Source organism: Delphinus delphis, chromosome 18 (assembly GCF_949987515.2).
Source record: "Delphinus delphis chromosome 18, mDelDel1.2, whole genome shotgun sequence".
NCBI classification, from domain to species: Eukaryota; Metazoa; Chordata; class Mammalia; order Artiodactyla; family Delphinidae; genus Delphinus; species Delphinus delphis.
Window position 1 is genome coordinate 68,848,250 of NC_082700.1, and position 15,234 is coordinate 68,863,483.

At 36.9% G+C, this 15,234-nt stretch overlaps 1 protein-coding gene across 2 annotated transcripts in view; it reads right to left on the reverse strand.

The window, feature by feature from the left end:
• NALCN (sodium leak channel, non-selective) overlaps positions 1-15,234 on the reverse strand; it is a 280,091-nt gene that overhangs the window by 146,243 nt on the left and 118,614 nt on the right. For both annotated transcript variants that reach the window (XM_059995484.1, XM_059995483.1), the window contains 2 exons: positions 9,876-10,043; positions 3,501-3,692 (listed from right to left, as the gene is read on the reverse strand). In XM_059995484.1, the coding sequence (XP_059851467.1) occupies positions 3,501-3,692; positions 9,876-10,043 (360 nt within the window). The remainder of the gene's footprint in view (positions 1-3,500; positions 3,693-9,875; positions 10,044-15,234) is intronic.

Sequence of the window (15,234 nt, forward strand, 5' to 3'; positions counted from 1 at the left end):
CAAGGCCCGCAAAAATCTAGCATCGTCTGCCCTGTGTTTATAATCATCTTTCCTGATCATTTCATATCAGGCAAGTGCCACCAACAGATGATGCTTTATTTGGCTGGGAATGATAATGATGGCTTTTTGTAATTGTAATATTTTTAACATTTCTTGCAAGATTTGATTATGTTTCAGGAATTTAACTCTTAATTGCATTCATATGTAAGGAGAAATCTAGTCACTTCCCGTGTCAACGCTGTCAGCTGCTGTATAACTGATTAGAGGCCCCATAGTTGCTGGCTGCTTTCATTAAGATGGTCACAGTAATCAGGCGGAAAAGCACAACGGAGTAATTGGAGATCTGAAAATACAATGCTACTTGATTACAATTATGGCTGGGAAATTAGAGCAAATCCCAAGGGGCTAAGGCAGGACTGGATCTAAAGCAGCCTTGTCTTTAATACAGAGTAGCCTCTGTATTATGCCAATTTCAAATATATTATATAGGATATCACTTTTTTTTTCTTTTTTCTTTTTTTTTTTTTTTTTTGCGGTACGCAGGCCTCTCACTGCCGTGGCCTCTCCTGCGGAGCACAGGCTCCGGACACGCAGGCTCAGTGGCCATGGCTCACGGGCCCAGCCACTCCGCAGCATATGGGATCCTCCCGGACCGGGACACGAACCCGTGTCCCCTGCATCGGCAGGCAGACCCCTAACCACTGCGCCACCAGGGGAGCAGGGATATCACTTTTTTAATGCTTTCTAAACCCAGAGTTGGGTTGTTTTTGTATATCATTCAACACACACAATGCTATGAGGGAAATACCATTTTTGCCTGTATTTTAGATGTGAAAAAATAAAAGCTTAAAGAATAATTCATTTGGTGTCACATAACTAAAAAGTGATGGAGCAGTAAGTATAGACTCTTATCCACGATGCTTTCATATGCAGGCCCACAGCCCTTATTCACAGCTTCAATATTCAGAACATTTTGAAAATACCCAAAGGTGTTTTGTTTGGTTTTGTTGGTAGCTCATTTAGTGGCAAAAGTCTGATCTGACCTAGGTCTTATTTATTGTATTTATTTACCCTTCTTTGTCTGAAGGTTGATGTTTCGCTAGAGAAATATTAATGTGTTTGTTACAGGGTGCTGATTCAGACAGCTGTGGAGGGTGATATCACCCTTACAATATCTAGAATATTCTGCACTCCAAAAATCATCTGGTTCAAAGAGGTTTTGGGTAAAGGATATAAAGTTGGTGGGGTGAAATGAGAGGAAAGGGCAAAAAATGAAGATAAGGTATGAAATTAAGATAGGTCTGTGTAATAAATAAAGGCTTGTTACCGTTTAGTGCCCATTCCCCACCCCGGGCCTAGAACAATGGCTGACCCTTAGGGGGAGCTGAATTAAACTGGCCTGAGGGGCGGACGGTGATCATGATGGGGATGGCAGTCTGCTCTTTGTATTTACCCAGCGAGGGGGCAGTGAAGGGGCAGCCTAAGAGAAGGTGGCCTTGACGACAACACTGTCATCTTTGCTTACATCTCTCTATCCCTGGAGGAAGAGCTGGTCCCACTGTAGAGGAGTCTGGCTCCAGGCCAATCCTAAGTGACCCGACCACGGCCAGGGACCAGGCTTTGCCCGGCAGGCTCATGGGGAGGGGAGGGAAGCTGCCCTCCCCACATGGTCTTGGGGCACAGCTGTGCACTGCAGTGCCTGCAGGGAGTTTCAGGCAAGGACTCGGCCCCCAGGCTGCCCCGCTCCTGTGCACAGCGGCATTCCCAGCCCGCGTGCCTCTGCTCGGAGGTCTCCCCCACGCGGGGGCCTCAGCTGAGGCACTTTTCTCCATCCTGACTCAGTACATTTTCACTTCTAGCCCTTCCTCTAGTCATATCCCTACGCCCTCCCCGGTTCATAAAAGGGCAGGAGCTTTGCCCAGAGCTCCTGGGCAAAGATCCCTCCCTCGTCACCGTGCCAGGGCTGGCGCACCTGCCCCTCACCCAGTGCTGTCCAGTGGGCAGAACGGGGCCTGGGCAGCGGTGCCGGTTCCTGCCTGCTGCCTGCACTGCGGCTGAAAGTGAACCAAGGCTCGCTGTGACTTTCGCCTCGGCTTGCTGTCCTACGAGACCACCTCGACACCTGCCCTGCCCCAGTGCCCTGCAGGCTGCCTTCAGAAGCCTTCTGCCAGCATCCTCTTTAGCTCACACATCTTTACTGCCTTCTCCTTGCGCTCTCTCACTGGCATTTAATCGTGATCACGCTTTCACCAACTTAAAAGTTCCTTGGCTTTATATCCTCCTCCTGTCAGCGACTGCCCTTTCTTATTTAAGTGCTGGAACAAGACACAGCTCAGTTCAACCTTCAGCACATGCTGTCCCCATGACCCAGAACACTGTTCTCTGTGCACCTCCTCTGGCTCCATCCAGCTGTTCCTCACTAACTTCCTGTTCCAGGGAGTCTTCCTGGATTCTTCCATTCCTGGTTATGGACCTCACCTCGGGGTTCCCAGAGCACCTTGTGTTTGCCTTTATCAAAGCCTGTCATGTTTTATGTCTACTTACTGGTTACCCACCCTCCACTGAGAATACCTGAAGACTAGGAACTTAATTGTTTATGTCTCAGGATGGCCAACACGGCCTGGCTCTTGATAGGCACTCAACAAATGCTTGGCAATGAGTAACACATTTAGTACAAGATTAAAACAAGTAATGACCCAGAGTATTTTAGTCTATCTGTTAAAATTTAAAAAAATAACCCAGGCTATGTTAGTCTATCTGTTACGTTACAGACACGTTTGCCCTCAAAGCTTATTTTTTTAAAAAATATGTTGTTATTACCCCAAGGCTATAAAAATATCTATATATATTCTTTGCCTTGGTCATTATATTTTTTCATATTTCTAAATCCACATGGAGTTAAATTTCAGGATCCTTCTGATTAGGCGCTGTACCTTCTACACAAGTTCTTTATGGATTGACTGGTTTTTAACTTTCTTTTTAGCCTAAGTGAATTCTAACAAGAATACAGAGTTATGAACTAGATGATCTTTTAAAGACACTTCAAATCTGAAGAGTTTATGAAATTCATATATTGAAAATCAAAATTTCCTTCTAGATCATGCCTGACATAAAAATATATATGAACTGTAAAACAGATTTAAAATGTTAACTCTCACAAACACATAAAAGCAAACTTTAAACATTTTTAAATTAATAATTTTAAAGTTCTGCTATATTTTCATTTATAGGTACTAAGAACCCTATCTTCCATCTTTACTGGTTTCTGCATCTCATTCTATTAAGATTATTTCCAGAATTTTAGAATTGACACATAATCTGACCATGCTGAAAATGTTCTCAAACACCTGTATTCTGCAGAAAAGACCACTCTGAATATTAAAACTGAACTACTCCAAGTTACAGAAAAAGACAATATTTTAAAACCACTGTTAAAGTGAAATTACTTTGATATTGATTCAGAATAACTGAATTAAACCGACTGCATCTTTTGTTCTTACCCTTGGAAACGTCGTAAATCTATCCAGCTCTTCGACGAAGCAGAACATCTGCAGACTAATTGCCGACATAACAATCAAGAGGCTGGCAGTAAATACAACCAAACTTCCCAGCTTTTTTCCAGGACCAAATATCTTGTACACGAAGTCTTCTAATGCAGGTGAAATTTTAATAAGCCGAACTACCCGGAGAACCTATTGTGGGAGAGAAAAACACACACACTTGATCGTTTATTTATACTGAATCTTAAATAAGTTCATACTAAAATCTCATTTTTCATAGCACTCTATAAAATCACATTTAGCAATTAAATTAAACAATTTAATAACTAAGATATCAGTAGCTCAGTGACTGCCATATAGCAAGAACTCAATAAATCCCAAAGGAATGAAGGAAGGAAAATGGTGACAACTCAGTGTTTTAATGTATGATGTGATAATTCAAAGTGGCATTAATTAACACATATTGTTGAAATAAAATTGACATTTGTTCTAATGTTCAAATATCAAAGAAAACATTAGTTCAATATTAGGCATATTCACTGTCTCATAAAACAAACTTTCCTAGGGATTACTGTACATTCAAAAGGAAATTTTAAAAATCCATCTATCAAGGAGTCTTTACTCATGGCTGAGACTGCTACGCTAAGATCTATTCTATCCTTCCTTTAACTAACAGAACTTGCTGAATTTTAGCCTAGCAAGGCTACAGACTGCATTTTCCAGCCCCACTTGTATCTAGTTGTGGCCAGTGGACTAGGTTCAGACCTATGGAATGTGAAAAGAAGTGATTTTTGCACTTTAAGTTAAATAATTTGCCCTGGACACTCTTTTCATACCTTCCTCTGGCTGGGAAATTAAAACAACTGTAATTGTCCCTTTGGAACAAAAATAGAAGCCTCGTATAGAAGATGATAGATTCAGTCTAACCCAACAGGCCTGCTTTCTGGATGGCCCTGGGGAGCAGAGCCACCTACTTGCCCTGGACTCCCACCAACTGGAGAGAAACACACTTCTATCTTACGCAAGCCCTGTATTTTTTAGAACTTTGTTATACGTGCTCAGCTGGTTATCTAAACACACACATGTTTAAATGTTTTGCATATATATATATGCAAAAACTACCACCCATAACTAATTAATTTTCTCATTCACTTAACAAATATTATTATGTGCCAAACACTGTGTTGGACAAATAAGATTCAATGGCTATTACTGTTACAAAAGGAGTATAATACAAAGGCACAGCTCTTAAGGGCATATCTATAAGATTAAAAATATAAAGTAGAATATCATTAAAAGTTGAAGTATAAAATATGGAAAAGTAGCATTTTTCAACAAGTCTAAGATGCCATCAATTTTTTTATGTACCACTGAGAAACTGAAAAATGCCGCCAATTAAAGTATAACACACCACTGATTATAAGACACATCCCAGTTTAGAGATATTAAAATAGGAAAATTGTGGTCTTGGTATAAATGAAAGATGATAAGTAGAATGGTAGTCCAAGATGGTTCGCTATCAATAAGAGCTTAAGGTGTCTGTAAAGGCTTCTCAGGAGAAGAAAGAATACAGTAAGGAACAGGAAATGCTTTAAAAACCTAGATTTAGGGCTTCCCTGGTGGCGCAGTGGTTGAGGGTCCGCCTGCCGATGCAGGGGACACGGGTTCGTGCCCCGGTCTGGGAAGATCCCACATGCCGCGAAGCGGCTGGGCCCGTGAGCCATGGCCGCTGAGCCTGCGCGTCCAGAGCCTGTGCTCCGCAATGGGAGAGGCCACAACAGTGAGAGGTCCACGTACCGCAAAAAACAAAACAAACAAACAAACCCCCTAGATTTAAATTTTTACACAAAATAACATGCGTTTGGATTTTTCCAGCAACCCTAGCTTCCTAATCCTCTTAGTCTATGAGGTCCAGAAGGGACTTCCTGACCCCCATGATCCAGGCCTGGCCAGGGTATTCACAATGACCTCAGTCATCAGAACTTCTGTGGGACCTATGAGAGGTGTCCTATTTTTTAGCCCCAGCTGGAATTACTGTAAGAGCCACATAAGCCCTGAGCTTCTGGGAGCCATCTTAGCCACCACATGGACAAAGAGAGCTTAGAAATGATACTAACACAGAAGAAAGGTGAGTGGAGAAATGGACGGGGTCCCAATAATACCATGTTAGTCTCTGAATTTGGCCATCCCTGAAGCCACATTTACCCGCTACCCCCAGACTGTGAATTAACAGGAACTACTAATGGTGAACCGTATTCTCATTGTCTGCAGAACACAAATATCAATAGTGTGGGTTGTAGCTGCACGTCTAATAAACTAATGGACAAATGTTTAAAGAAGTTGAGAAAATGTAGATTTCCTTCATGCTCATTTAAAATACTTAATACTTTAAGAAGAAAATTTATGTGAGAAATTATATTGTTCAAATTAAACATTATACCACAGGCATGGTTAAGCTACTAGTTTTTCCCGCTATAATTCTTAACATACATTTCCAAATCAGAACATATTACACTTGGGTCATCTTCCCAAATACAAGCAAACAGCTTTATCATAAGAACTATTAAAATAGTAACATCCAGAATAATAATATGAAAAGATTTTACACTTTTATTTATTCTTAGACATAAATGATTCAGTATCTAATAGTTAAACAGCTGAGTCCAGGAAAGTTTACAGGAACAATTCAACTGGTTTATTGCTCAAATTTCAGTACCTTGTGTTTTCTCCACTTGCACTAAAATCATATTTAAAAGATTGCCTAAGTAATCTTGAATCCTGTCCCAAATTCTAATAAAAACAGTCTATGCACATCTGTGCAATTCTGATAAATTAATATTTCATTAGCTGGAAGAAACATAACTTAACACAATTCCCACATTGGTGATTTGATAAGCATTTTCAAAGGGGCAGGCCTGCATCTGTGGAAAGGCAAAATCCTTATCGGTAACTCTAATTATGCCTTTTCATTTATTTGGGGATAAGTGTGCTTTTCACTCTGTCTACCCAATAAAGCCTTTTGATTCTGTGTTCCTACAGATACGAAATAAAGTAAACCATACATTCAAAGATAAGCACTGTAGGACATTTTGTAGTTGCTTCCAAAGCACATTTTCCTGGTCACATTTCTAAGTCTGTTGTTAAAGGTCACTCTGCTGATTAATAGTGAGATACTGTAGCAATTGAGTGGTTAAGAATATGAATATAAGATTAAACTTCTTGGGAATGAGTTTCCACCATTTGCTAGTTATGTGGTCTTGGGTGAGTTATTCAGTCTCTAGGGATCGCAGTTTACACTCCATCAAAACAGTTTATTCTCTAACGAGAAACAAATGAAGGCATGCACTCGGCAGAGTGCCTGGCACACAGTAGGTGCACAATAAATACCAGCCGGTGTCATCACCCTGCTATGTCAGAACCAGAGCATTTTGTGAAGACTTTATTACTCCCTGTAATATGCCCTATGTTCACTCCATCAAGCACGCGTTCTCCTTAGGACAGGTGCCATGTAGTTCTCTCTACCTGGAATGCATCCACCCAGACCTTCTCAAGGTTCGCTCCTTCTCTGCCCAAATGTCCCCTCTTCAAAGAGGGCTTCCCTGAACCAACTTATCTAAAATAGCACCCTCACCCCACAACTTCTATCCTTTTCACTCAGCTTGTCTCTCCTGGATGGCATTTCCTGTACTCGCATTCCTTTCGTGCACTCGTATTTGTGTACTTGTGTGTACTTGTGTATAAACTGTTTGCCCTCTAGAATGCAAGCTTCCCGAGGTGGGCATCTTCTCTGCCTTGTTCACTTCTCTGCCCTCAGGATCTGGAACAGTGCCTGGCACATAGTAGGTGCTCAGGAACTCTCATCTGAATAAAGAGATGGATAACACCCAACTCTCAGAGATAACTGATATAAAGGGAGACATTTTGTACTAAATTGTTGACTTCACTGAGATATAAAAAATGTGACATTCACTACGGGAAGAACTGCTGCCAGCACGATGAAGAAAGGTCAAGTGAGATGAGAAGCAAGCATGAGGACCAACAGGGGAGATCAAAGTCAGCCCATAAAGAGCCAATCTGTTCAGTACAGTGGGTTCTCCAGATGTGAATTTGCAAAAATCCTTGTGATATCTAAGTTTCTTGAGAGATTTAGCTTCTAGGCACAAAATAACTGAGACAGTGTTTATCTCATTAGACAAATATAAACTTGGCCATGTATAGAGAGATACAAATGAAAATCACTCTACTATTAACATAAACTATTACAAGTTTTACAGACATTAAAATTGCAAACTTCACTGACCCTGTATTGTGACTGTATCTATAGCTATATGTCTATATATAAAACGATTGGAGCCATGCACACTGATTTTAGATATTTTGTGAAAAACAGAGTAGAAGAAAAAACCTAGTGGTTAGGACTATGTGCTCTCACTGCTGAGGGTCCCAGTTCGATCCCTAGTTGGGGAACTAAAAACCCCATAAGTCACGCAGCCGAAAAGAAAAACAACCCAGAGGTGGTGACTTCTAATCATCTGTAATGATTTGGTTTATTTCTTTTCGGTCATTTTTTCATTTACAGGTATTTTACATACATATATAGAGCTATATATGTTATATATAGCATGGATATGTAGCTATACATGTTATATAATTTTATACTGTTTTGCATTTAAATAGAACAATCATATCTCTAAGTTACTACAAATTCATCATAATTATTTTTATGGCCAAATTTGTATATGAGTTACTAAGCTATTCCTCACATGCTTACCACTTAAACAGTTCCCATTTTTTTCTCTCATAAACAATTCTAGAATGAATATCTTTGTGTGCAAAATTCTGACCTATTTGTAACTTTTCACTGAAAAATTAACTATGAGAAATGATAAGAATTTTAAAGCCCTGAATATATTTTATATGGTACCCTTGCTGTAATAGGCTTTGATGTCTTTCTTAATTTAATAGGTTTGGAAAAAAGATATGTTGTAGTTTTGACTATGAGGCATATTTTCTGTAATTATGTACAATGATTCTCTAATGTAGGTCCTAAATGCTCATGTTGATTTTGTGAATCTAGACAGCAGTGCCCAAGAGCATATAATGACACAAATGTTTGGAAAGCATATTTTGTATCAAGAGTTTCAAACATGTGTATGTCTCTTGCCCCAGGCATCTCACCTATGATAACCAAGGCTGAGGATATATAACCCAACCAGTGGCAAGGGATTTCTGTTCAAAGATGTTGACAGTTCGGAAAGCTTGAACCATGATACCCTCTGTGAGTTCACTGGGTGCTTGGCTGTGATTACGAGAGGCTCAGCTTTTCATGTATGTTTGTGGGGTGTGTTTTTCATTTTTGCGAATTGTATTTTCATGTCCTTTCTCCCAGGTATCAGGAGTGCTGAGTTTCAGGTCACGATCGGGCACCTGAAGTTAATACTGCTCTGAAAATGATGGCTTTGGTATCATCAATAAGTAAGTTCAGTGAAGTTGGAATGTATTTTCTTTCATCTAAGGAGTTAGAATCTTGTTTCTCTGAATTGTTTCTTTAAAAATTCTACTGCCATTTTATTCTCCAACTATTTTAAAATATCTATGAAGAAAACAATGCAACTTCTGATATTTACATGATAAATTATACAAATGACCAATTTTGAGTCAGAAAAATGACTACACTTGAGATTTTAAAAATTAAGCTATCCCATATACATATATTATATTTTGACCAAGGAGTTAAAAAGAACGCTCAGCATATTGCTATTATTCAACAATTACAAAGAACATAAGTAATTACTTTTGTTTACTGAATAATTATAAAGTAATGTGATTGAATATATCACATTTGAAAAAATAGATATCCAGTTATTATAAACAAAGTAAAAAATTATAGGTATTGTTATTTAATCATCACAAAGAAACTAATAGGAATTCATAAATAATGAAGTATGACTAATTACAATCTGTAAAGGTAAGTTTCATTTCTTATTATTTCAACTGTAAGTTACTGTTGAGCAAACATATTTAGACTTATTGAGAAGGGAGAACTACACTTGGAATTAAATTCATATTTCCTGCTCTTTAAAGTGTGTGTCAACATCTGATGTAGTTTAAAATTTTACATGTATGCACAGATGCATAATATCCATGTACATGTAAAATACGTACCTCTACACACTGCTGATCTATGAACTGTATGTAAAACATCTCCATTTATTACTCTGAATTTTCAGAGTTTTTAAAACAATGAAATGAATGCACTATTTTTGGTATTTAAAATGTCACAGGGCCTATTTGAAGTTTGTATTTACTACAGTTGTTGGTATTTTCCCTGGAAAGAAAATAATTCTAAAGATAAATAGGCATTATTTGTATTACCTGAAAGTATGTGAATTGAGAATGATAAAGATCTGGATATACATGAAGAGTGGTTCCAATTACGAGCAGCAGCTCGAATTTGTGGAGAGATGAGCTAATATATCCAGTAAATCCCAAACACCATATCTTCAGAAGTGCTTCCAAATCAAAAAGTACCGTAAAAGCCACCTAGAGGAACAAAGGGACAGTGAAATTGTAATGTAAAACTATAATTTATTTCAAAATATTTCATATGGTTGTTAGTGCATGAATTTTAGCCACTATCATATAAAATGAGGAGCCATATCATATAAAAATATAGAACAATATTGTTAAAAATACGGTTTTGAAACACACCAACTAGAACCTCACAGACCAAATATATCTTAAGCAATCAGAGAAAAATATGTTAAAATATTAAATGTTTGTGAGTGGTATTATTTCCTCACTATTCATCATTTGATATTAATTAAAAGTCATAGCCATTTATAGAATTACAGTACTATATACAGAAAGGCTGCATTTTTCTATAATTTTTATTTTCTAAAATAAGTTTCTACAATGCACATGATATAGTATAATTACACTTACATATTACTAAGTGTAATTAAACTACAATTTAAAAGTTTATATATCATTTATATCTTGGGCCACATAAACAGCAGAGAATTTTGGATTTTATTGGGTTGGCCAAAAAGTTCGTTCGTGTTTTTCCATCACATCTTAGGGAAAAACCCAAACGAACTTTTTGGCCAACGCAATATAACAAGGAGTTTATGTGTGTGTGCATATGCACACATAAATTAATATGTCTACATTATTAATTTTATAAATTAACAATCGACATTACTGTGTTAATAAATTCGTTCGATCTCTTAATCTATCACATTAATTCTAGGAATTTGCTATTGCAAATAACAATATTATAAAGTACATATACAAACATAGCATATTATTTTTCGTTTGCTTGTCCTATGGATAAGAGCACTCAATTTATAAAGAAGTTTACAACTGGAATTAAAATGGCAATATAATATTAACTTTAAAAAAATTTTATTGGATAGTTGATTTACAATGTTGTGTTAGTTTCAGGTGTACAGCAAAGTGAATCAGTTATACATACATCCACTCTTTTTTAGGTTCTTTTCCCATATAAGTTATTACAGAGTACTGAGTAGAGTTCCCTGTGCTATACAGTAGGTCCTTATTAGTAATCTATTTTATATACAGTAGTGTGTACATGTCAGTGACATAAGATTAACTTCTAATTAAAGAGCGCAACTAGTCATAACACATCCCTGTCAGAAGATACCAAATGATTTGCTGGAAGACAGGAATAAAGGATAGCTTGCTTCTCTTTTTCTAGGCCAACATGGAAGGGATTTTCTTCCACACACATTTGGAAAATGTGAGGAAAGTGGAGTTTTAATAATAACATTTTTAGGACTGGAATATTAAAGGGATTGCAGATGGTTAATTTAGGTGTGAGGAGGAAATTAACATTACTTCTCTAGACCCACCTTGCCTCTTAATTTAAATTGACATGTCCCTTTTAAAAAATGTAACAGACACAGAAAAGAAACTTATGGTTACCAAAGGGGATAGTGAGAGTGGGACAGATAAATTAAGAGTTTGGGAGTAACATATATACACCACTATATATAAAATAGTTAAACAACAAGGACCTACTCTATAGCACAGGGAACTCGACTCAAAATCTTGTAATAGCCTATAATGGAAAAGAATCTGAAAAAGAATACATATATATATATATATACACACACACACACATATATGTGTATATATATGTATTTGACTGAATCACTTTGTTGTATACCTGAGACTAACACACTGTAAATTAACTATACTTCAATAAAAAAAGTGTAACAGAGTAATACATTTTAACTGTGAAATAATCCTAAATACACAAAGTATTAATAAAATTCCTGCCCACCTTTCCCAGGCGATTCATGGTAACCATGTTTTATATTCCCTCCTCATCCAAACATACATAATCACACAATGGGCTTACATTTTATGTCATTCTTCAGCTTCTCACTAACAATCATGGATGAGCCTTCAGGTTAAGAGATATAAGTTCTACTTATTCTTTTTATCAGCTGTATAATTTTGCATGGTATTCAATGTTTATTTAATTCAACATTTTCTCTACTGATTCGTTAAAGGGCGGTACTTCTTGGATAAGGAATCATCAGGAAAAATGGTTAAGTGTTTTGCTACTTCAAAAACAGACTGTACTGACCATCCTTATGCAATATCAGTTTTTATTGGGCTTCCCTATCTATAAGTAGACTCTCCAACCTGGCACCTCTGGGGCAAAGGACATGTTTGCCCACTTTAAATTTTAGAAAGCATTAAGAGATTACTTTCCAAATGTTACGTTGTCATTTGCCTTTCAGCAAGGTAGGAAAGTGTTTCTTGTCCTAAATCTGTACCATCACCTGATGTAATCAAACTTAATAAAACTTTTGCTTAGCTGTCCAGATGTATATTGATGACTTAGATTATTTTTTTAAAACAAATTTCTGTTCATAACCTTGCCAATTTTCTATGGTGGTGGTGTTTCTTTCTTATCAGTTTTTGGAGTTGTTGATATTAAGGACATTCATCTTTGTCTGCTATATAAACTGAAATATTTTTTCCCTAGTCAATAGTTAGATTTTTAACTCTACTGGAATTAGTTCTATAAGCACTTTAATTTTTATATGGTCACATGTGTCCATCTTTATAACTTTTTTCTTTACCTTGTACATGCCTTAGAAGGATTAATAGATAGTCTTCATATCTAGAAACACACTATGTTTTTCTATTTATTTGGCCCATATTCTTTAATAAAATTTTCCCCATAAAGATATATTATTGTTTGATTTTGAAATTTATTTCTATTCATTTAATATTCCAGTCACTAATGAAAATGAATTATTTTTACCTTTTTTTTTTTTTTTTACCATTTCTACCTAGTTATTTCCAGTGGAAAGAAAAGCTACTGATTTATTTATATTGATTTTTCTCAACTTGCCTTACTAAATTCTTCTATTAATTCTAAAATTTTTTAAATCTCTTGGGCTTTATAAACATATATATATATTTCATGTGCCAATGAAGATACGATGTTTTTCAAGATTTATTTTGGAGTTAATTGTATTAATTCATTAGCTATAATGGTATAGCCAAATAGTAATATATACTAAGCAATGTGGTGGTAGTAACAGGAGTCCATAATATGCCCCTTATTTTCAATGAAAGTTTCTCAGTATTCATATATAATGGTTGCACTGAGCTTAGGGTAATAATTTCTACCATGTTTAAGTACTTTCTTTCTCTTTTATTTTACTTAGAGGGCTTTAGCCTTTAATTCATTGAGGCAATGAAATATATCACAGGAGTCCTTGATTTGTATATTCCTAGAATAAACCCTAGATGCTTATGCTGATTTTATTGGATAATATTTTGTTTATAATTTTTGCAGCTACTGTCATAAATACAATTGGTCTGTAATGTTACTTATACTATAATTATAAGGTTTGGGTTAAGCCTATGGTAGCCTTATCAAACTTATTATGGAGTTTCCCATCTTTTGTACAATCTGTAATTTCTTAAATAAAATAAGAGTTATCTCATCTTTGAAAGTAGATAAAAATCCAGCAGAAAAACCACATGGGCCCAATCTTTTTTGTAACGGTAGATCAAAGCTTTCCAATGTTCTTCTGATCAGCTTTCTTACCTCGTCCATCAACTTGGTAGTTTGTACTTTGCCAGGAAATCATTAATTTCCTCTAGATTTTCAAGACCTGTGTTTAGAGTACATTTTTTTTTTTTTCCAGAAAGAACTGGTTCAGCAGAGGGCATGAGATATCTTACAAATTTGCTGCCCCTTTAAATCAACTTCTTGGCTGACATTTCTCAGACCTGAAACTAATGTGATTTTGAACTCCAATCCCACGCGGGCAGGCTTGTGCTGACACATTTTCACAAAGCATACTCTTTCCCTACTCTTTTGGAGTCAAGGTCAAGACTGAAGTTTTCCCCACTGTTTCCTTCTGAGGGATGGCCATTTTCCTTCTCTCATTGAGGTACAGACCTCATGTGTCCTGATGTTACATGGGGGTGTCTCTGTTTTGACGCTTCACCTTGAACAGCCCCTCCGTCTGTCCAGGATACAGCTCCTAAAATGGCAAGTTCTAGGTGACAAGCATATGCAAATACCCTCAGGGCAGCCACTGGCCTTAGAGCCCACTAGCTGTTCTTCATTCGCATCAACACAATTTTTGGCCTTGAGAATATTCCTTAATTTTTTTTGCATGGTCTGCTAAGCATTTAAAATGTTTTAATATTTTAGATGTCACTTTTAGTTTTTTCATAGATGATTTTCAGCCCCTTTCTGGGGCCACTTTGTATGCATCTCCTAGAATCAAGATACTACTTGATTTTGTGTTTAAACATAATCATATTTTCTATGATTTTTTAAAAATCTTGGACCTTCTCTGCCCCAACCTTTAATCAGCCATTTCTCCTTTAAAGGCATATTTTCTATGATTTTTGATAGGAAAATTCAACCCTCTCACATATAGCGTGCCAAAGTTATACCTGGTCTTATGTTTCTAGTTTATTGTATACGTCATTGATATTCATCTTTTAACCTTTTCTTGTCTTTTCTGGCTTGGTCAAATTGTTGTTAATGTCTTTTCTCCCCCTTGTTTATTTGGACTCTGCTTTTCTAATCTCCCAGTTTAATTCCCAACTGTCCTACATCAACCTATACTTTTTTATTATTGCATCTAAATTGAATAATTGTAAACTCCTCTCCCGCACAAATGTACTTGCTCACTCTTCCCTCACACCCCTGCCAACCTACAAACTTCATAGTATCCTTCTCTCACCCACACTCCCAGTGATATCACCCCTCTTCCTAAATTCTGCTTTTTCTGAGATCAACCATCAATTTTTTTTTTTTTTTTGGCCGTGCCGCACAGCATACAGGACCTTAGTTCAATGCCCAGGGATTGAACCTGTGCCCCCTGCAGCGGAATCGCAGAGTCTTAACCATTGGACCGCCAGGGAAGTCCCAATTCTAGCTTTTTGAACTGTAATTATTTCTTTTTTTTCCAAGGACCCTTACTTGACATTTTAATTACCATCTTCCATTTAGATTCAACACCCACTACTTTTATTTCCTTTTCATCTTATCTATCTAGTCCTCTGGACTGTGAAGAATTTGTCTTAGGCCTAGGATACTTTGGGGTAGTTTCCTCAAATAAACATCCAGGGTTGTATACTGGCTCAATCCTTTTCTATCAAAAGTGCATTTTTAACACTGACATGAATATTTTGGCTGCATACAGTCTTGAGTTGCAGTTCT